General features: G+C 36.8%; 1 protein-coding gene across 1 annotated transcript; it reads right to left on the bottom strand.

The window, feature by feature from the left end:
• Positions 1 to 922: 922 nt before the first annotated feature.
• GLYATL3 (glycine-N-acyltransferase-like 3) lies at positions 923 to 11246 on the bottom strand. The gene is made up of 5 exons (XM_004674028.1): positions 11169 to 11246; positions 8155 to 8262; positions 7298 to 7424; positions 4743 to 4869; positions 923 to 1337 (listed from the first exon to the last, which is right to left on the bottom strand). Exons 1-5 carry the CDS (start codon positions 11244 to 11246, stop codon positions 923 to 925), a joined length of 855 nt encoding a protein of 284 aa, XP_004674085.1.
• Between the last annotated feature and the right edge of the window lie 9765 nt (positions 11247 to 21011).

Genomic DNA, 21011 nt, shown 5'->3' with positions numbered 1-21011 from the left:
TTTATGTAAGTATGTTTATATGTATGTTTGAATATCCACTTTCACACTTATGTATGCATCCTAGTTTCTCATGAGCAAACAGATTTTAAAGAGGCTGGAATAGAGGTCCAGTTCTGTTTCTACCGTTTAAAATGTCGTCCAAGCAACTGAGCAATGGGAACTTGTTAGAAATGTCAATTCTCAGCCCTCCCTGGTGGCGCAGCAGGTTAAAGCACAGCACTAAGAAATGCCAATTCTCAGACTTCGTCACATATTTTGTGAAACAGACACTGTGCTAGAGAGGCCCAGTGATCCGTGTTGCAACCTACCCTCCAGGGGATTCTGAAGAGAACCTCTATATTTGAACTTCCCAAGAAGCAATAGCCTGAAGTCACAGGGAGAGGTGGAAAGCCCACTTAACGAGGAAAAAATACAGGATATTCTGCATTAAAATGGCTCAGAGGCTATTAACAGAGTTTGATGAAACATAGCAGCAGTGAGTATAGGGAACGGTTACTTCCATATAGTTGGGAACAGGTGTGGAGTGAGAACATAAAGCAGAAGTCCAATAATAATAACAAAACAGAAGCAATAATAAAACAGGAGCCGTAGACTAATGTGTCGAATCATTTGTCGCCACGCCTCCTTTCAGCTTCTGTGCTAGTAGAACCTCTTTCCTTTGGTGGAACTCAAAGGATTTATCCCCCTGTCTCAGCCACAGTTGTATCTGACCCTTCCTGTTATTTACTGTAGAAATCTGGGTCAGAGAAAGAGTTAAGTTTTCTTGTTTGTCCTGCATGTCTTTTCCAGGACCTCATCAACCACCCAAGATTTTCCTGACTTCAATTTGAATTTTCCCCTCATAGGTTTCTAAGGAGTGAGTGTGTGTGTGTTCAAGGAAAGGAAGCAACTTCCTGGTATTTCACTGGGTTAAAAGGTGAGTTTAGCTAGAGAAAGCTGCAGGGGTGAGAATAAGTCTATGAAAACGACAAGGCAAGATCTCAGCATGGACACTCTTCAAGAGGGTTAAGGATGCCACGTTGTCATCTAGCACATTGCCCTGAGAGGGGAATCCCCGGCTTTGCAGCTTCTTGGCCAGTGTAAGGGCCACCAGCCGACTATAACCTTTCCTGCGATGTTCAGGTAAGGTGTAGCCATGGCACATGGTGGCAAACTGGTCTGTTAAACCCCAAGACACTGGGTTTCCCTTCTCATCACGGACACACACACTGGGGAAGCAGGAGATAAGGTTGACAATATACCGGAGACACTGTTCATTGCCACCCCGAGACCAAGTCCTGTTGAGTAAATCAGCATCAGCAACACTGAGGTAGGTTAGTCGTGGAGGAGATGTCATTCTAGGAGAAAATAACATGAAGAGTATGAACTCATGTGATCACAAGCAACAACTTTTTTTTACACTGTTTCAAACTGAAAAACCATCCCAGAAATGGCACTTAGTAATTACCCAAACATCTTCAGTATATTAGAATCCCTCACTTTCCACTGATAAACACACCCACATTTCACTTCTGAGAGAACAAAATAGTCACCATGCCAAAATTAAGACTTTCCTTTTAGTTTTATGCACATCTGTTATTGTCTTTATTATAGATTTTAAAAAAGCATTTCATTTTTCTGTGAAACATTTCTCAGATGTGGCTTTTATTAAGTTGATACTCTCTGAGACCTTGAACTAACACAGATCCTTGGGCCTTTATCTTTTCTTTAGTACAAAAAGTGTTTTAGGATAGAACTTCTATGTATACATCCATGGCTAGAGCAGAAATAAGAACTGTTTAACATTCCAAGCTTATGTAGATGCTCAAAAAATTGTAGTGCTTCCAAACTTTGACCTAAATGATCTGAAAAAATGTCTAAAAGCCTATGGCTCAGAGATAAGAAAAAAGACAGGAATTGGTGCAATGTCTAAGAAATAAGATGGACTGTCTACTGGAAGTCTTATGGGCTAGCTGTGTCTCAGAATTTATTTTTATTCTTGAAGTTATCAAATATTGTAAGACCATTCCCCATGATTGTTAAGAGACTGATAATGCAATTCTTGCTGTAATCTTCTTTAGAAGATACAAGTTTGTTTTTTTTATTCATTGTTTTGAAGCATTAGTCTACATTCTAAGCATACTGGGGCTCTCAATAGCCTAACCAGTAAGCTGAGATAAATATAAGCAATGACAAGATATGTGAGTTGGTATCGAAAAGTCAGGGTACTCAAAATAGAGTCTACAAATTTGAGTGATGACATAAGTCTTAAAGAAAAATCATTTAACTTCCTATGCACAAAAGATCTATTTAAGCCAAAACTTATTTTTAAAAAACCTGACTGGGATAAAGAAAACTTTTAGATAACAACTCAGGGATATGACAGTAAACAGGGATATGAGAGTGGTAAACTCTAAAGGACAAAGAGCCTACTATCTTCTACAAAAGCAATGGAAGAAATAAAAGCCAAAGAGAATCTACATGTGAAGAAAATTAAGAGAGCTATGAACCTTATTAAGATGCTTATTTTAAAACAAACTGCAAAAAATTTTATAATTTGGGAAATGTGGCTACTAGGTGGTTAGTTGATCTTAAAAAATACAGTTATTAAAATGTTAAGCAGTTGTGCAGAGAAAAGTTAGCAAAGCAGGCTTGAAGTTGCTATCTTTAGAAGCCCACTTGCCAGGTTGGCCTTTGGTGGTTGTCTGGGTATTTGGATTCTGGAACGTCCCTGCTGTCCCCAGTGCCGACGTGTGTGGCTGGCTACTGGGCCTAACTGTGTGTGCAAGCAGTGTGCTCAGTGTTGATTACCTGCATTCCCCTGGGAATGCAGGAACTCGGCATATTCGAGGCTGTGGTTACCTCCCATAAAATCTGACACATGTTGTCACAACTCATTATTAGGAAATTAAGCATGTCCTGTGTGACTCCACTAGCATAAAACTCCTGGAAACTCGTGCCTGGTTTCCTTTGATTTTCACCAAAGCTCCTTCTCCCTTTGATGATCTTGCTTTGTTTGCTTTCTCTATGTTGAGTCCTGTGAGTGTTTCTAGTCAACCATTAAGCTTGTGGGTGGTCTTGGAGAACCCTGTCATAGAAGTTATAGTACTATACAGTGTTTTTTAATTTTATTAAGAATCCATATCTTGGGCCCTCCCTGGTGGCGCAGCGGGTTAAAAGCACAGCACTAAGAAGCTGAAACCACTTCCGCATGAGTTCGATTCCTGCCTGCCCCGGAGGTGACCACATGGTGTGCCAGACCTCTCCTGGCCCGCCCACTGCTCCCCTCAGCAGTGTACTTCAGAGATCTGCCTGTTCTGCTCCCCACTCTGTCTCTGGTGAAGCCTTTCGTCACCCCTGGGCCTCTGACCTGTACCCCAGTTCTGTATGCACAAATAAATAAATCTTTAAAAAAAAAAAAGAATCCATATCTTTTAGACATATATATTAAAATAATTAAGACTATTAGGATAATGTCTGAGATAGTTCTGTCAAAATAATCCAAGGAATGAAAAGAACAGATAGGAATGTAGATGAAATAAGGTTAGCCATTGATTGATGGGAGGTTCATTATACCAGTCTCTCAACCTTTGTATTCTTTGAAAATTTTCATAACTAAAAAAAATAAAAAGAGAAACCCATTATTTTATGTTATTCAAAGGGCTCAGCTTACTTTGCTCATGAAGGAATTATGTTGTAATTGAAATGAAATGAAGAAAACTAACATTCACAGAGGCAACTGTTACTCTTCAAGTATCATGTTTCATTGACTTACCAAAAAAAGATGTCAGGAAGATATTACAGAAAAGATTTTTAGAAGATGAAATTGAGGCTCAGAGGTTATGCAGAATAGAAGGTAACTACTAAATGATAGATGAAGGAATCCAAAGTAAGATGAAAGCAGAACAGATACAAACTAAAAAATGTTTTGATTTACTTGAGTCAGAATCCAAACTTCTTGTGAAGATTTTCTGACTCTACTATTTATTCCTGTTACTTCAATTTTGTTCACAAAGTGAGTAGAAATAGTACTACTTTACAGGGTGCAAATAGCCCAAGAGATTGTATATTTAAATTTTTTAGTATCTAGTACATAAAAGCTCAATACAAGTCAGTTATATACTCTCATCTCTGAAATAAAAAAAAATCATTAATTATCCTGAACTCAGATAACAGAGTCTATTAAGAATTATTTGAGGGCCTGCCCTGGTGGCACAGTGGGTTGAAGCCAGCACTAAGAAGCTAAACCCACCTCAGCATGAGTTTGATCCCTGTCCTGGAGGTGATCCACATGGCACAGTAGATCTCTCCTGACCCACCCGACCCAACTGCTGCTCCGCTCAGCAGTGTACTTCATCAGTCTGCCTGTTCTGCTCCCCACTCTGTCTCTGGTGAATCCTCTCACTGCCCCTGCACCTCTGGCCTGTGCCCGAGTTCTGTATGCATAAATAAATACATTTTTTTATAAAAGAATTATTTAAGGGAGAATATCAAGAAATGACTTGTCTGTATTTAATGTGAAAATAATAGTCTCCTGAGTTTATTTATTACTATGTTCAGAGACCAAAATATGATATTATGAGCAGTGAAGCAAAACAGAAAGGAGCAAATATACCCTCCCCTGCCCCTACATACCATTAACCAGAGGTCCATATACAAGCCCTAAATATTCCTTCATTATACTAAGTACTTCAGCGACTACTGTTTGTATTTCTATACCATAAATCCTACCCCAAATGTGGAAGGAAACCTTGTTTACATACAAGAAACTGGTGTCCGGCAGAGTTGAAACAGGAGAAAAACGAACCGCCTTGAAAGAGCTCAGCTTTACAGACAACTGTTTTGAGTTGGCAACAGCTTTGGAAACATCACACAACTCACTCTGCAGTCCTGCAAATAAGAAGACATAATAAAAAATGAGGAGATTTTACTTAAAAACACAAAAATTAGTTGCATTATATTTTTTACTATAAATAATACAACAGTTTGCCACCTTATATTATCTCAATCATTATGTATTTATACAAATGCATTATTTGTATAAATGACTCCTTGTTTGATTTCCAAATTTTGTGTTGGCTTCTGAAAGTGATAGGTTAGTACTCATGTCCACAAGACCTCTTATGGTGCAAAACCAAATAGTGAGTAAAAGAGTATGGCATATTTGGGGAGCTCTGTATTTTATTTCTTCCTCTGCATGGCAAATACAAGAGTTTTGCTCTACTGTAAAGATTAGTGTTAGGGTTAATATGGTTTGTGGCTAGATCACTCTTAGGTTAAAAATGACAAAGACATTCTTGTGTAGGGTGTGTTGATGTTCTGAACACTCAGTGCTGAAGTAGCGTCATTGCCTAAAGCGTGATCTACCGAGGTAGCCCTACAAGTAGCTCTGACTGGAGACTGCACTGTGGCAAAAGATAATCAGACTCTGGAGTTGTTCATGACTTCTAGATTTTTTGGAAATATCATCTTTTTTTAGTATCTGAAAAAGAATAGTAAGATACTTGTAACTTCTTAGGAGCTGTTCAATATTCTGGAGATGAGAATTATTAACAAAAAGTGTATAGTCAAAAGACCACATCAGAAGCCAACAGTGATGCCTGTGCTGACTTATATGCTAAATGAGGGATCTTTACCAGGTCACCTACATTAGGCATTACCTAATGACAGTTTACACTTGTCCCAGCAAGCCTTCTGGAAGGGAATTTTGGGTCAACTTAAAGGATTATAACTGACTAAACTTTAAACTTAGCTTTCTGAAAAAATTGCTGCAATAACAGAGACCTTCATCACATAGCGGTTGATATACTCCAGTGGTGTGAAGGCAGTAGATTAATAGCATCAAAATCTATCCAACTTCTGCCAAGATTTTTTCACATCAAGGAAGAGATAGTCTCATTTTCACACTAACGTAATATTGGTGAGATTTAAGAGGGTTAAATCACGACAAGATATAGAACTTTTTGCACGTGGTCTTTTTAAGCATTTGCAGATGGATTTTATAGAACTTTCCAGGACTTTAGCCATTTATGCACTAATTGTTGTAGTTGACAAACTTTTCTTCAAAAGAGGACTTCAGCTGTATATGACTAAGAAATAAAATATACTAGACTTTATATTTCTAACATAGGAATCCTATATCCCTGTCAAGTGATTTACGGACAGATTTCATTGGACCAGTTATAAGCTGTAAGTTGACTATATCAACTCCCAATCATTTTGAAAAGTTAGAGGAGTAAGTGACATACTGAAGCTGAAACTGTCCATCCAAACTATCAGAAATTCTTAATCTGCTTCTGTCTTGGCCTCAAGTTCTTCCACTAGCACTGACGAGCATACAATTATGTCCTTGGAACTCATAGATACCCTTGAGTATCTCTTTACAGAATTGTTTGCTTCAGAAGAAGAGAAGATTTGCCTACTGACTTAGACTTTAAAATTAGAGTTATTTTAAAAGATTGTGATAAGAAAAGTTAAAAATAATAAGGTAAAATATGATGTCTGATAACTATATTATAGCAATAGTGGTGAAAATATCAGTTAAAAGCTGACCCAGGGCCCTCCCTGGTTGTACAGTGGGTAAACGCAACACTAAGAAACTAAAGCCACTTCAGCACAGTTTGATCCCCAGCCCCGGAGGTGATCCATATGGCCTGGCAGACCTCTCATGATCCACCCGCTGCTCCCCTCAGCAGTGTACTTTGTCAGTCGGCCTGTTCTGCTCCCCACTGCTGAATCCTCTTACCACCCCCTGCACCTCTAGCCTGTACCCCAGTTCTGTATGCATTAAAAAAAAAAACTGACCCCATTAGGGCCCTCCGTTGTGGCACATCGGGTTAGGACACAGCACTGCAAGCTAGCTGCAGCTACTTCAGTGCGAGCTCAATTCCGGGCCTCAGAAGTGATCCACAGGGAATGGCAGATCACTCCTGACCCACCTGCTGCTCCCCTCAGCAGTGTACTTTGTCGATCTGCCTGTTCTGTTCTCCATTCTGTCTCTGGTGAATCCTCTCACCACCCCTGCATCTCTGGCTTATACCATAGTTCTGTATGAATAAATAAATAAATATTTAAAAAGAAGAAAAGCAGATCCCATAAAATGGTCTCTACTTAACCCAAAGGTGAAGTTCATTAGGAATAAAAAATAAATTTCCTACAAAGCTATAATTCATAAGTTGTAATTATAAAAAAGTGTGTATAGGTATTTTTTATATGTGCATTTATCCTATATAAAATATATGCAATTATCTACTTGATATATATGTCCAAAAATAGGGAGGAAATGGCTTCCCAGTATGTGTCTTGTACTTCATCTCACCTTGTATTTGAAAAACCTGGTCCCAATTGATAACATTTTTTTCCTCAAGCAGCTGTCGGTAGGCCCCCACATCCTTGTAGAACACAGCATAGGCATTGGTATAATGGTCCAGGTTATCTGTCTCAGTCTAAGATAGAAGAAATCAACATAAGAAAATATATCCTCTGGATAATTCAAATCCTAGATAGATTAGATACCATTAGATAATTTTATTAGCGATATTCCCCACTTATAAACAATGGCTAAGTGGAAATGTGGTCAATATATGAGGGGAAGAACAGAGTGTGAGAGCTTTTATTTTGAGGGAGATTTTATAAGACATTTATTTTACAGCTTACTAGGATTTTACATATGTAAAATTATAATGCACTGAGCCCACCATTAAGAAGCAAATAGAACACTCTAATTTTCCTAATGTGGTCAGGAGAGAACACCTTTGATCACCTGAGCCTTAGTCTCAAAAGCAGAATGGGCCTTCCTTTCTTTTTCTCAATCTTCTTTTATAATTACTCACATGACAGAAGTCATCATTTATAAGGTACCATGAACCCAGTGGTGGGGGAGAAACAGCATGTACTGGTCTGTATGCTTTATGTTTCTTGAGATCACCAGACACTAAAGAGACATTTAATTGTTACTGACTTTTACACTAGAAGTTCCCATATTCTGATACTCTACAGCAGGTCAAATAGATTTTACTGGTGAAATATGTAGGCAGATAAACTAAAGCACATGGTTATGATGGTTACAATATCTTTTGCAGATAGATAATCTTTCTGTTCTAGCTAATGGCAATTGTTTTTTAATTTTTGGGTGTTTTGGGTTTCATTTTTTTTTTTTTGCCTTCAAAACTGCACCTCTTTCTGCCGCCGTGTGATGACAGCTTTGAAGTCTGGCCATGAATCCAATACTACTTCCTTCTGAAAGGGATTCCCACGATTTATGTTCATCACTGCTCCATAAACCTGAGTCAGAGAGCCCAGAGAAAAGTTAGCCACATTGCTAGCTATTTCAATTGTGTTACCCTTTACACTACTTGTTCTGTTCTGTAATCATGGCCATGAGTAGAGAAATGAAAATATATATATGCAACTTACACACATACAAACTTCTCTCCTCTTATTTCATTAGCACACATGAAAACTGTTAAAAAAATTCCATGGAAATTCTCCCCAAACTTAGCTTGAAATAGTATAATACTAAGAGGTACTTATTGATTGGCTTACTCGGTGGATAGTTGGCATATACATTATTAAATTTTCAGTGAATGAATAGTAATCTGTTGTGTTTATTTAGGGCTCATATAGCTCAAGAAGTTCCACAGATTATTTTGATGCACAGCTGCTTTGGAAGTTTATTATGCTATCTGAAAGCAACCTGTGAAATGCTTTAATCCTGATTTTTTTAAAGATTTATTTATTTATTCATACAAAACTGGGGTACAGGCCAGAGGTGCCGGGACGGTGGGAGGATTCACCAGAGACAGAGTGGGGAGCAGAACAGGCTGCTGAGGGGAGCAGTGGGTGGGTCAGGAGAGGTCTGCCAGCCATGTGGATCACCTCCAGGGTGGGGATCAAATTCATACTGAAGTGGCTTTAGCTTCTAAATGCTGTGCTTCGACCTGCTGCAGCACCAGGGAAGGCCCTCAACCCTGAATTTTAATTATATATATCACTTGGGAATGAAATGAGCCCAAAGTCAAACTACCCCACATTTCAGATTTGATGGAGTAAGAGTTTTTAGTAGTTCCCAAGGAGAGTCTATGTCTCCTTCATTATTATATCCGCAAAGTCTTATATAATTGATCAAATGATTATTGGTTAAGCAGTTCTGGATTAATACTAGAATTCTATTCTGTGATCTTTCACATTTTTTTCCATAATAATCAATGGTGTCAATCCTACAAAAATAACTTTCATGTGTTATATATGTGCTTACTGAGAAGAGAAAGCTGTGGAGGTAACAAGTAGAGATGAGTTTCAGGCAAATGTTCATAGCAGCATTTCCCTAACAGACAAAAACTAGAAAGAATTTGAATGTTCCTCAATAGCAAATAAATAAATTAATTGCTGCATATTTGTAAACTTTATAAGTTGCAAAACAGCAACAAAATGTTGGTGAAAGTAAATAGATACAAAAATACTATTTTTGTGTGATCCAATTTATAATATAGTGAACAACAGACAAAATACAGTTATGACTAAAGAAGTCAGGGTAGTGACAATGCTTGGGGAGTTGGGAAAGGTAACAGAAAGGAGCTTTGGGGGATGGAGAAGGCTGTTGTCTGAAGTAATGTTCATTCTTGATTGGAGAGCACAGAGATTTGCTTTATGAAAATTTTATTCACTGAGCTGCATAATTATGGCACATTCACTTTCCAGTATGTGACTGAATTCAATAAAAATTAAATTATAATGTAATTGAGGTCCTCCCTGGTGGCGCAGCGGGTTAAAGCACTGCACTGAGAAGCTTAAGCCACTTCCGCATGAGTTCGATTCCCGCCTGCCCCAGAGGAGTCCACATGGCGCGGCAGACCTCTCCTGACCCGCCCGCTGCTCCCCTCAGCAGTGTACTTCCTCCATCTGCCTGTTCTGCTCCCCACTCTGTCTCTGGTGAATACTCTCACCCTCCGCATCTCTGGCCTGTACCCCAGTTCTATATGAATAAATAAATCTTTAAAAAAAATTATAATGTAATTGAAACCCACATTTTACTTTCTTTAGTACTATTTTAATTCAAATTCAGTATCTATATCCAGGCTCTGGTATCTGTGTTGCTATGGGAAAAACAATATATATAAAATCAATCAAATGAGATTTACCTTCACTTCTTTACCTGCTATATTATCTTTTTTGAGCTTCAATTTATTCATGGACTAATGGACTAATAAACATATTATGAAGTTGCTGGAAGCATAAAATTACCCAGGCTTTTGTTCCAGAGTACTATACAAATATAATATTTATAGTCTAAGGAACCATCATTTATTTTTATGAAATAATATCTCTTGTGAACACTCTTTTTAGCTACCTGGAAAGTTAGTCAAAGATGTTGCAGTAAAGTAACCAACCATCTTACTAATTCACCTCAATATTAGCATGCACACAGGGAAAATTTAGTTCTGTCTGCCCATTTGGTCCTTAGTCACACATTATCATTCAGATTTCCCTAAATCATATAGTTTAAGCAAAATCAACAAGGCAAGATGACGAGACTTAGTCAACCCAGCATAGTGTTTGAGAAGGCTTTGTCTAGATCACTTTTGCTCATATGTTGGTATATATAAGGGAATTTGTTAAACATACAGGTCTCTCTCTTATGAAATTATGATTCATTATATCTTTCTTCGAGCATGCCATGATATTCATATTTGAAAATCACTGTTGGAGTGCTATTTCTTTGCTCAGGAAGCTCAATCCTCAAAGACAACTTCATTTCATCCTGCATTTTTTTCTCTAAGATTAAAATATTTCTATTCTTATATTTATTTATAATCTTTGAAATTAACAAAATTTTAAAACAGTGCCTAAATGTCAGTCCCATTGTGTATATAGATTATGTTCTTATACATAAAACCACATACACTATACTTTTCTGTCATTTAATAAATTTTAGAACTCAAATTTACCATGCTATTATCTAAATTTTCCCAGGAATCATCTACAGTGACTGTTAAAAATATATTTATCTGGATCCTACCCACAGTCCTTCAAACAATCTCTATTGGGGTGGGACTGCAAAGTTGTATGTTTAATAAATATTCCCAGAAGACATAATCATCAGAAAAACTTGGGGAATAATTACAAGCCTGACATTATTTCACAAATTCATAAAATAAAGATATAAACTAGAACTCTTAAATTAATAATACCTTGAGAGATTCAGGAAAGTGACTCTTCAACATTTTTTCCAGTATCAGTAATTTGGTAGAGCAATTTAGCACCAACATCTTCTCCAAAGCTCTAGCAATTCCACACCTAATTAAGAACTTGAAAGTATACATTTAATGTTTGTCTGTTCACATTTGAATCTACCAAGGAAAATCCTTGAAAGGCTGCTTTCAGTGGGTGTAATTCTAAAAGACATTTCTCCCTCTGAAGAAAGAAAAAGATGGGGAGTTTTAGAGATAGGTAAATCAGAGATACATGGATATGGAGTGTTAATGAAGTACTCCTGAAAAAGATGTTGTGTTCTATTACACATGTTAATTGTAAACTCTCCCTTTGGAACACTTAAAACTTTGTAATGTTACATTTGTATTTTATTTGATTTCAGTGTATCTAAAATGCCTTACGAGTGACATGAAGGAAGGTCCACTTCTGCTCAGTGCTCCACAGTATCCCAGGACTGAGCCCAGGGTGTGGCACATAGTAACTAGCATCTTAAGTAATTATTGAATGGATAATGTGAAACTCAAAGAATCTTACCGTTAAGTAGGAAAATTTCCTTAAACGAGGGGCATTGACTAGAGAAATATTTGAGTGGATTATGCATCTAGTGGTTCCTGGAGAGGAACAGTTGATTTCAAGATGGATCAGTTGTAAAGCAAAGGTTGAACTTCACCTTGTCAGATAAAAATAAATAATGTCTATAATGTGTTTAACTTCATTGATTTTTATGTAACTATATTTTCTAGACATTGGGTTTCCATCTCCACTGCTTTTTATTCCCAAGAAAACTTTTCTCTTACCATTCCAATCATGTCTTCATTGAATCAAAGAAAAAAATGTTCTATGTTCAAGGTAGTAGAGCTTATCCACTTATTTTAGCAAACAGTTGCTAAGATGGCAAAGTTAACTTAGCCAGGCATTAGAATCTGATGCTTCTTGAACTGTGATGGATCATTTACTACAGCGTGTTTTCCAATTGAAGAAAGCTACTTGATTTACCTGTGTGGCATCTCTGTGTCATGTTAAGAAACACAGAGTAATTTATTATAACTTACTTAAAATTCAGGGGTAAAGTTGATCAGAATTTTTGTGAGTCTGAATTTCAAATAACATATTTGCTTATGATCAAATCCTGTGGATTCTAGTTCACTCACTATGTTGTGTACTTGAAGAGTCCGTATTCTCTAGAGGAGCCAGAAAAATAAATACGCAGGGCCAAACCAGCATCAGAAAATCAGACTTCTGGATCCTGGCACTCACAGAAGGGAGTAAATGTGAGAAACTTTGGAAATATGAAGTTTCCAGAATTTATGCTAAACAAAGAAAAAAATATAGCCCATCATCGATCTCTTCACCAATGTATCTCCTTGACTTTTCACTCATATCACTTCTAAATTTTAACTTCTTAGTAATTCCTCATACTAGATATATTCACTTATTCTAATTCAATATAGTGAGAGAAAAAATTAAGTAAAACCATTTCAAAAGAATTTGATCATGTATCTCTTATAAAAGTAGGATATCCAGAGATGCTTGTAAGCCCTACTGCAGAGCAAAGTAGTTATTGCAAAGAGCAGGAATTCTAAAGACTACTGCTTAAGAGATATAAAATCATTTTAAAACAAAAGTAGGCTACATCTAGAAACATTAAGTTTAAACTGAAGTTTGCACAAGGTGGAAACAAAGACACAAAATATAGAATTAGGAGTGAGGTCAATAAGAAAAGAAAATGGAGTATAGTTTGCCATAGAGAGGTCATCCTCTTTATCCATGGATTCCAAATTGTGAATTCACCTTCTTACTAAAATTTACTCATGACCCCCAAATCAGTACAGGCAGTGCTCCGCAGGCAGTCATTCTCAGACATGCACAGAGCAGTGAAACCTTGGGATCTCTCAATGCCCAGATATTTAGCCGCAGTTGAAAAAACTTTCTTCTTGTTCCAACTCTTACTATAACCATTAGGTCTTCTTACAAGGTCTATAGTACTGTCATGTTATTTTGCACTTTTTTTTTTTTTTGCTTTTTCACGATGATTTTGCTGTTTAAAATGACCCCCAAGCATAGTACCTAAGTAACTGTTTCAAAGTCCATAAGCGCAAAAGAGGTGTAATGTGCTTTTATAGAGAAAAACATGTTGATCATGTTATTCATGTTAGAGTTCAATGACCATACACCAATGATAATAAAATATTTTGAATAATGTTTCCTTAAGCAGACATATACTTGCAATGCTGTGTTGATCTGAGGATGAAATGCTGTGACTAGAACCTAGCCCGGCATTTTCCTGAGGAGCAAAGGTTCAGTGTTCCCTCTAACTTTATCAAATGTAACTATCTCAATAAGAGGAATTGTTGTACTTGTAGAAGGTGAGTCCATTAGTTAGCTGCTAAACTTTCTAGCAGCTAATACAAGGAAAAACAAACTTGATTAGTTATATGATAGTTTGCCCATAAAATCATCTTTATGCTCCTCACCAAAGCATGTGCTTGACTTTCTACTTATATCATCTCTAAATGAGACCCAGTTTTCTAACTTCCTAATAATCAAAATTCTCTTTGTGGTGGTTCTATATGCACTACCAGACTAAGCAGTTCATCCAACTCAAAGAAAAATTACTCAGTGATAATACTGGTGACATTCAAATGAAAGAGACATTTGTCCAATGGTTCACACAGGAAGCACACTATAATTCATAAACAACAGTGGACATTATCATTTCAATAAGCAATCATAGATATTACATTTACTGTACAAAGATATTTTTAAGACCATAAAACACAATATGGAGATTCTCATAGCAGGAAGTATTTTTTTTTTTATGTATTTTGAGTCTTATTAGAAAGTTGTAAGACAACTATTAACATTGAAATCTACAAAATCATATCATATCCTCATCGCTCAATTAAAACTTTTGTATAGTAATTATGTTCTGAAATTTAAGGTAAAGGTTTTTCATTCCAGTAGCTGAACTGCTATCAACAACAGACTCCCTAATGGTCTGCTGTTAGTCTTTATCAAGGAAAATAGTCATATTCATCTAAGTTTTAGGGACTGAAGTTTCTTTGTTTGGTCCATTAGCATACAAACAAGCACCTAAAATGTTTTGTTGATTAATATTCATCATATAATGATAGTCTGATACTCTCCCAGGAGAGTATAAATAAGTAAATAAATAAATAAAACATAAGATCTTTGTTTGTCATATAACACCTTATAAAATACAATGGTGGGTATTTTGTTAATAAGGAAAGAAAGAGCTTTTATTTTCTTGTAAGGCAGCTGTAAGCTGATAGAGTGACTATTTTCCAGATGAATGATTTTCTGTTTAAAAATATTGCTCTCATGTGCTTCTCCAGTTAGACCCCTATCATAATGTAAATAATTTTATGTTGCATACTGATCATTTCTCTTATCCCAATTTAAAGAATTAAATATATATGTATAATCTTTTCATCTAAGCTTAATTATAACAACTTAATCTCTTTTTTCTATTTATTTCAGTTCTAAGTAGAGATTTGAAATGGATTATTTTAATGAATAAATGCTTACCTACAGTGAGTTAAATGTTCACCTGTAAAACTGAGGTCTTTTACTGTGTGTCAGTGCAGCGGCTTCTTCTCTGTAAATGGTGAATTTATTCTTCCAGACTACTTCTCTAATTAGTCCTTAGTGAAAAGATGAGGGAGAGGGAAAGAAAAGGTATCCACACTTGTAGAAAGGGAGGCATTCATGACGTCAGTTAGGTGAAGATCATCTCAGATACTGCATGAGTACTTTCACTCTTTCCCTTTCTATTGCATTTTATCTTATGGTATAAAAATCAATAAATACGAAGGCTAGATAGAGGTGGACAGTGTCTAGACACAAAACCTATTTATCCACCAGGATCTCATGGAAATAAATAAAAAGGAATGGGAGCTAGGTGATTGGTAATAAGAAAGTAGTATCAAGGTTTGATCCCTTATATATTTCTATGTATTCTGAAGAAAATGAATTAGCCTAAAATGCCACAGTTGAAGGGGGATAATCTTTGAATAGAATATTTAGAGGATTATGACTATTATTGAGAATGCTAATTCACTCTGTTCTTTTAAATGAAAATTCATAGTTTTCTCACTTAAACTGCTACAGTTTCAAGCACCATGTAAGCATTGACATGCCATTTCGGCACATAATACCTGAGCCTTGGATAATAAATAGCACAAATATCACCACAGCATTTGGACAGTACTTCAGGTATATTCAATTTGAATGTGGTCACTGGGGAAGTACTGTTTACCATCTTTATGTCTCATAAAATCAGATCAAATACAGAGGTTAAGTTAAGACATCTTTTCCTTGAAGATGCTAGTTGAGTAACAACAGTCGTAGTTGGTGCTTGGAAGTGATTGGAAAAGTTATATTAGACGATAATTATTCAATGTCAAAGTAAGCATATTTTAGATCCAGATATATATTGGTATTTATTTATTTATTTATTTTTGAAAGATTTGTTTATTTGTGCATACAGAACTGGGTACAGGCCAGAGGTGCTGGGACAGTGAGAGGCTTCACCAGAGACAGAGCGGGGAGCAGAACAGGCAGATTGACGAAGTACACTGCTGAGGGGAGCAGCGGGCAGGTCAGGAGAGGTCTGCTACGCCATGTGGGTCACCTCCGGGGCAGGTGGGGATCCAACTCACCCTGAAGTGGCTTTAGCCTCTAGTGCTGCGCTTTAACCCGCTGTGCTACCAGGGAGGGCCAGTATTTATTTTTTTTAAAGATGTTACTTAGGGCAACATACAACTGTAGTTCTAAGAATTGTACATACATCTATTTTTTTTCTATGTTATCTAAGGAAATTGATTGTAAAATAGATAGAAGCTGTTATTTATAAAATACAATGTTTTAGATGTGAAATACATTATCAGAAATAACCTAAAAAAGTTAGGGATCAAGTTATTTATGGATTCTGGAAAACATGTAAATGTATTCTGAGATTTACCTTATATCCTATTCCTAGTGCATACAAAGCAATACTTCTATTATTTTATCAAAGTTCTCTATGCTCTATAAAATATCAAAGTAGAATAGCTGCAGCTTTTTTTTGCAAATTAAACCAAAAGGCAAAGCACGTTACTTTTCTAAAAACACTGCATGAGTTGATAAATTTGGAATATATCCATCAAGTTAAGCTGTTTTTCTGAACTTAAAAAGAGAGAGAGAAAAATGAGGGTTGTGGAGAATGTATATTATTAGTACAAGACAAATTTAAAGAGCTTTTTTCTCTAAATATGAATTAACAATTTGATGCCTAGAGAAATAGATGGATTTATACATTATTATGAGATTTATTCATAAGCTTCAATGGCTCTATAGCATATCAGAAAATATCTACACATTCAAAATTATAATTATTTTCACTTCCTTGTTCAGTTATTTACTATTTAAATAACCTTGAGACTGTAACTTAGCCTCCCTGTGCCTCAGATTTATAGGATGGGGATAATAATAACTATTCTGGATTCACTCCTCATAAGGTTAATTAATATTAAAGATTAGTGTAAGTACATATATACCTGTAATGGGCTTAGAATTGTGACTGGCATATAGATCAGATCAATAAACAACCATTTTTTTAAATCATTGTCATCATAATGTAGCCCTGTTGTACTATATTTTAAAAGCTATCTACTAATTTTGAGGTCTTCCTTGGGGGTCAAAGTGGCTAAGGTGCATTAGTTTCTATTACTTAAAAAATGAATCATTTCGGGCCATCCCTGGTGGCGCAGCGGGCTAAAGCACAGCACAAAGAAGCTTAAGCCACTTCCTCATGAGTTCGATTCCCGCCTGCCCCAGAGGAGATCCACATAGCGAGGCTGACCTCTCCTGACCCACCCGCTGGTACCCTCAGCAGTGTACTTCCTCTATCTGCCTGTTCTGTACCCCACTCTGTCTCTGGTGAATCCTCTCACCCTCCGCATCTCTGGCCTGTAGTCCAGTTCTGTACGAATAAAATAAATAAATCTTTAAAAAAAATTTAAAAAAAAAAGAATCATTTCATTTTTTAAAAGTAGTCTAAAGTATTTGCCTTTTTATTGAATTTGGAAAATGTCCCATCTTCATCTTTCTTTTTCTTCAGCATTAGTAACTATAACTAAATTTGAATATGGTTGGTATAGTAGCTTCATAGACTTGATAACAGGTCATTAAAAGGAGAGTAAACTTACCTAAGCCAAGAGAAAGTGGTTCTATGGCAGTTTAGTAGTGAAGAAATACATCCAGCAACAAGAACTCTTGTTAAGAAAAGATAGTTAGAATACAAGAATTATTCAGTCACTTTAGACATGTGAAAGTGCAAATGGAAAATCTGAATATTTCTGGTTTTGCTTTCCTTCTTTCTCGTCCTCAAAGGTGAATATTTCTTGACAATAAATGAAACATGAGAGGACTTAAAAGATTTGTTTGGAAAGAAAACCAACCTGAACTATTCATCTACTAATTTTGACAGGTGCACTTGTATTTATTTTTGGTAAGCCGAGAATGCCAGGATATTCTATCCAATCAAAATAAAAGAAAGCAAATCCCTTAATCTTAGGTTCCAATGCAGGTGTCTTATATTAAACAAAAACTGTGTGTTGAGTATATGCCCAACAAAGAGTAGGGAAAACAGAAGGGATCATGTAAAAAAAAAAACAAATTAAATGACTGACAGTATGCAAAGGTTCTGCAAGAGATCTGAACATGCTGCCCCTGCACTGCTCCCCCCAAATTACAACTTACCTTTCTTCAATGGCGTTCTTGGGGGTGATTCTCCTGTATGTTCAACAGCTTTTACTTTTGATCTTCTTCAATCTTTTCTAAGATGGTATGTGAAAATATTTCATTGTTTTACTTTTAAAGATTATCTTTCTATTTTTGAGGTAACACTGGTTTATAGCACTGTACATGATTCAGGGGAATAGCTTCTCATCTCTTCAGATATACATTATGCCACACCTCCATGAGCACCCATATCCCTTTACCATATACCACTGGGCCTCTTCCCATTTTATTTTGCTCCTACTATGCCCCCAATTAGTAGGCTCAATTCTGCAGTGTTTTAGGCTTTGTTTTGGTTGTTTTTTGTCACTTCACTTCCTTTTTTCTTTACCTATATTCCACATCTGCGTATATCATCTGGCATTTGTCTTCCTCCCTCTGGCTAACTTTATTTAGTATAATCCCTTCTTGATCCATCTATGTTGTGAATGGCAAGAGTTCAATAGCTGAATAATATTCCAGAACATGCATGTTACATCTTAATCCAATCACCTGTCCTCCACACTAGAATTATTTCTATAACTTGGTTACTGTAAATGGCAGTGCAATAAACATAGGATTCCATGTATCCCTCAGACTTAGTGTTTTTGCAGTCTTTGGATAATACCAAGCAATAGAATTGTTGTATTGTATGATTTCTTTTGTTTTTAGTATTTTGACACTTCTCTATATTACTTTCCAGAGGGACCAGTCTATAATCCTACCAATAATATAAGAGGACTCCTTTATCTCCACACCCTTTGTTAATAGCTATATATTTTGGTGATTCTTCATTTGGATCATGTGTGTGTAATGTCTTCCCATGTATTTATCTTAGTCATAAAATAGCCATTGCTGTCTTCAGTTACCTTTATAGGTGGAAGTTTATCTGATGTAGGTATGACTATCACAGTCTTTCTTTGTGTCCCATTTGCTTATAAGATAGTTTTACATCCATTCACTCTGAGCCTTTGTTTCTTGAGGACTTAGATTGATTTCTTGGAGGTTAACAGAATGCCAGGTCTTGTTTCCTGATCCAATCAGTCTCTTTGTGCCTTTTGATTAGTCACCTTAGTTCTTTTACCTTTAGTGATTACTGATAAAAGGTTATTGATTTGAGATGGCCATTTCATTTTTAGAGCATTGAATTTATTCCCTTATTTAATTTAAATAATTTCCTTATTTAAAGCCTTACTTAATAGTTTTTCTTCTCTCTGATTTAAGCCTTATTTAATAGTTTTTCTTCTCTCTGATTTTTATTTCTTAGCTGGAAGATCCAGTATTTGCAAACTCCTTCATCTTCTGTTTGTCTGGGAAGGCCTTTATTTTCCCCTCTTATCTTGTGGGCTATAATATTCTTGGCTGGCAGTTTTTACATTTAAGTATAAATATAAAAGATTATATTTAAGGATTTTTTTTTTTAAGATTTATTTATTCATATAGAACCGGGGTACAGGCCAGAGATGCGGAGGGTGAGAGGATTCACCAGAGACAGAGTAAGCAGAACAGGCAGATCGACGAAGTACACTGCTGAGGGGAGCAGCGGGTGGGTCAGGAGAGGTCTGCCACGCCATATGGATTACCTCCAGGGCAGGCGGGGATCGAACTCATGTGGAAGTGGCTTAAGCTTCTTAGTGCAGTGCTTTAACCCACTGCGCCACCAGGGAGGACCCTATATTTAAGGATTTTGAATAAGCAATTTCATTCTGACATAGCCCATATTTCTTGAAAGAAGTCAGATGTAACCCATCGGGGGTAACTTTATAGGTTATGTTTTTTTCTTCCTCGTTACTTTCAGTATTTAAAAAAAGAAATACTTATGTGTACAACAACCAAGAACTGGGGTTTAGACTAGAAGTGTGGAAGTGTTAGAGGATTCACCAGACACAGAGTAGGGGAGCACAACAGGCAGACCACTAAAATACACTGCTAAGGGGAGCAGCTAGAGACACAGGAGAGGTCTGTTGAGCCACATGGGTTAGTTCCTTGGCCAGGGATTGAACTCATGCAGCAGTGGCAGACAACGGCCACTCCTTTCCACACAATTGAGTCTCAAACCTATGTCTCTCTGGCTTGCTGCTCCAAAAGCCACCAAGTCAGTGGGAGGCCAGGCCTTGGCAGGAAGTTGTGGGATAGGGGGTAATATTAAAGGTTATTTAGTCCATACATCCTTGAAGTATGGGAATGACTTGTAGAGGAGCCTGGTGGTCCACACAGGTTGGTTTCTCAGTAGAGATAATAGCAGCAAATGCAGAGTATACACAAATATTAGAGGAAAAGTTCCCCTACCCAGAGAAGGAATTAAATATGTAAGTCATGAAGCTAAAAGAATTAGCTGGTTACTTAAATGTAATGAGAGTTACACTAAGACACACTGAATTTTACAGTAAGACACACTGATTTTTGCAAATGTTCATGATAAAGAATATTGAAGGTCTCCCTAGTGACACAGGGGTTTTGAATGTTATTGAATTATACAACTGAATTTTCATTTGATTTGGGCCTATCATTATGTCTTAAAATTCTTCACAAAGAGGCATCCCTGGTGGCGCAGTGGGTTAAAGCACTGCACTAAGAAGCTTAAGCCACTTCCGCATGAGTTCAATTCCTGCCTGCCCTAGAGAAGATCCACATGGCGCAGCAGACCTTTCCTGACCAGCCCGCTGCTCCCTTCAGAAGTGTGCTTCGTTGATCTGCCTGTTCTGCTCCCCACTCTGTCCCTGGTGAATCCTCTCACCCTCCACATCTGTGGCCTATACCCCAGTTCTGTATGAATAAAAAAATAAATCTTAAGAAAAAAAAAAATCTTCACAAAGAATATACCAGTTTACGGCCTCCCTGGTGGCCGTATTTTGTCATTCTGCCTGTTCTGCCCCCCACTCTGCCTCTGGTGAATCCTCTCACCACCCCTGCACCTCTAGCCTGTATCCCAGTTCTGTATGAATAAATAAATCTTAAAAAAAAAAAAAGAATATACCAAAGTTCCATGAGAAAAATCAGTGAGGTGAGTGCTCTATGATCTCAGAACATGAAATTTTAAG

This window comes from Condylura cristata, unplaced genomic scaffold (genome assembly GCF_000260355.1).
Source record: "Condylura cristata isolate star-nosed mole 26May11 unplaced genomic scaffold, ConCri1.0 scaffold00001, whole genome shotgun sequence".
NCBI classification, from domain to species: domain Eukaryota; kingdom Metazoa; phylum Chordata; class Mammalia; order Eulipotyphla; family Talpidae; genus Condylura; species Condylura cristata.
The sequence above is the reverse complement of the archived record's forward strand: the minus strand, read 5'-3'. Positions and strand labels throughout refer to the sequence as shown.